Source organism: Nicotiana tabacum, chromosome 18 (genome assembly GCF_000715075.1).
Source record: "Nicotiana tabacum cultivar K326 chromosome 18, ASM71507v2, whole genome shotgun sequence".
In the NCBI taxonomy this organism is placed as follows: Eukaryota; Viridiplantae; Streptophyta; class Magnoliopsida; order Solanales; family Solanaceae; genus Nicotiana; species Nicotiana tabacum.
In genome coordinates this window covers 9,885,883-9,888,470 of record NC_134097.1, presented here as the reverse complement: position 1 = coordinate 9,888,470, position 2,588 = coordinate 9,885,883, and the positions used below count along the sequence as shown (strand labels likewise).

At 32.4% G+C, this 2,588-nt stretch overlaps 1 protein-coding gene across 1 annotated transcript; it reads right to left on the bottom strand.

The window, feature by feature from the left end:
* Positions 1–705: 705 nt before the first annotated feature.
* Positions 706–2,337, bottom strand: LOC107823890 (temperature-induced lipocalin-1). The gene is made up of 2 exons (XM_016650600.2): positions 1,843–2,337; positions 706–1,140 (listed from the first exon to the last, which is right to left on the bottom strand). Exons 1-2 carry the CDS (start codon positions 2,212–2,214, stop codon positions 955–957), a joined length of 558 nt encoding a protein of 185 aa, XP_016506086.1. The 5' UTR covers positions 2,215–2,337; the 3' UTR covers positions 706–954.
* Positions 2,338–2,588: the final 251 nt, after the last annotated feature.

Below are 2,588 nucleotides of genomic sequence, written 5' to 3'. Positions count from 1 at the left end.
GGCACAACGCATTCCGTTACTTATACGTGGGGTCAAAACTCATAAAAAAAAAAAATTATGCTCTTTTAAATTAAGAGGATCTATAGTGTTTTCATATTTTTTGCGTGACTCAAACTATAGGACCTAATGGTCGTGTATGAAGATACTTTTATCAACTGAGCAAGTCTCACTTATTAACTCATACGGCTAATAACACTTATATCAGCCGACGGGATAAGGTGATATTTTCCGCACCGAAAATTTTCAAGTCTGTTGTGTGAAATATGACAGAGAAAAGCATGTGAAAGCTTGTGGCCAAGAATTCTACCCCAAGTTTCGATTAGTTAGCTCCCGGTCATAAATTTTAACTATTTAGTTTCAATTTTTTTTTAAAACAATGATCTTTTATTTGATTTTGTATATGTAAAAGAGGATTCGGGGTTTGTTCATGAAATATAATCAGTTTTCAAAAAAAAATTAACTTTTTTTTCAAGTTTCCATAAACTAATTTAAGACAGTTTTTTAGTGAAATTTTTCTTCCAATCATAAAATTTCAATTTTTTTTTTCAAATAAAATACATGTCCAAACACAACTTCAACTTCCAAAAATTATTTGCCAATTCAACTTCAAAAATTTCTTTTTCAAGTTTCTAACCAAATTTATATCCAAATATTTGCTTAGAATACGATATGAAATCCAAGTATGTTTATATTCAAGAAACTTCATACCAAAGAAAGCAACAACATTTTCATACATAAAATTCAAATGCAAAATTGACAACAAACTCTATTTTACAATCACCACACACTTGACACTACTTACTATCAACTTTACAAAATTCCAGAAAAAAAAAAAAGACATCTTAGGAAATACAACCTTAAAACATATGGAATTAACAGCAAAACTCTCTTACAACACCACCCCCCTTTTTTTTATCTGTAGATTTTTTTAACCATATATATATTTACTGCTTATTATCTTCCAAAGATTGATTTGATCCACCAAATTCCTTTGCTGTCCTGTGGAGCATTTTCACTCTCTGGTGGAGGATCAGACTGAGGTGTCTTGTGAAGTTTACTCACATCATAACCAACTTCTTTAGCCTTCTCAATCAGCATGTTGTATATCTCTTCATCAAGATGATTTCTCCTACATAATATCTGCAAACCAAAAAACTAAGGTTTAGGAATGGACTTTAACTTATTAATACAATAAGGGTATTGAGATATTGAAAACCCTTTAGTAGTCGGTCATGTAAGGACGTTCAAAGTCTAATCAGTATAATTTTTCGGCGAAAAGTATTCAATTGACTACCCTCTTGAGAGAGTTATCTAATAACTACAATTATGTTGGTGAGAGATAGCTAATACGGATTGAGTAGTCGTGGACTCAAGGTGCACACAAACTAATTCGAACACCACGAGTTTGTATATGTAGTTGGTCTTTTGTTGAAAACTAAACCAATTTTTCAGCACATATATGGACATTATGCTCAGGCAAACAAGTAAAAAAATATTAATAAAGGAAAAAATAAATTCTCACATAAACAATCAATTCCTCAAAGCAGACACATTAAGTCTATCTAATTATACTCAAAGCTCATCCAAATTGTGGGCCTTTGCGCAACTGATAAAATTAGTTGTTAAAGTTTAAAGTTAGTTAGTTGTCATGTCACCAAGAAGGTCACGGTTCGAGCTGTGGAAACAATATATATCATAAATGCAGGTAAGGTTGCATACAATAGAATCTTGTGCTCTGATCCATCAAGGACCCTGCGTGTAGCGGGAGTTTAGTACGCCGGGACTATACTCATCCAAAATTCGCATGACTTACTAAAGTGTCAAAAAGAAAAGGGAACTTACCCAAAGATAATTCCTACTAGGCTGACCAATCAAAGCATATTGATAATCATTATCAATATAAAGAACCCAATAATCCCCAGTAATAGGAATAATTGGCAAAAATGGAGGAACATAAAACTTCACTTTAAGCTTAGCTTCATCACTTTTAGGATCAGCTTTATAAGCAGTCCCTTCAATTGAACCTCTTTTGCCATTACTCCAAGTTTCATTTAACACATGTACTGTACCATCTGGATTTAAAGTGTAAGTGGCTCTTGTGTCTACACCATTTTTGGGCTGATTTCTTGATGGGAAACAAGCTATTTCATACCATCTTCCCATGTATCTTTCAACATCCAAATTCCTCACTACTTCCATTTCTTTTGTGGTCATTTTTTCCAAGTTTCAAGAAAGTAACTCTCTCTTCTTCTTTTTTCAAGATTTTTGAGGTTGGAGAAAAGGGAGTTTTGTAAAAATTTTGTAAGGGGTTTTGGATCGACTTCTTGATAAGGTTTTGTGGGATTTGATGAGATTTATAAAGGTGATAGGGTGTAATGTGAAATTTATGGATATAGACGTGGGCGCTTGAACACCTTACAAGTGTAATAATGGATTTTGAAATACTATGTTTTGGCAGATTGAATTGGTAAATTCTAGAATATTGGTGTTTAAATTCTGATACAAGGGGCTGTTAAAGTTGTTTGTTTTCGGGTTTTAATGTAGAGATTTTTATACCATAGAACTCTTATAAAATAATATTTATATTA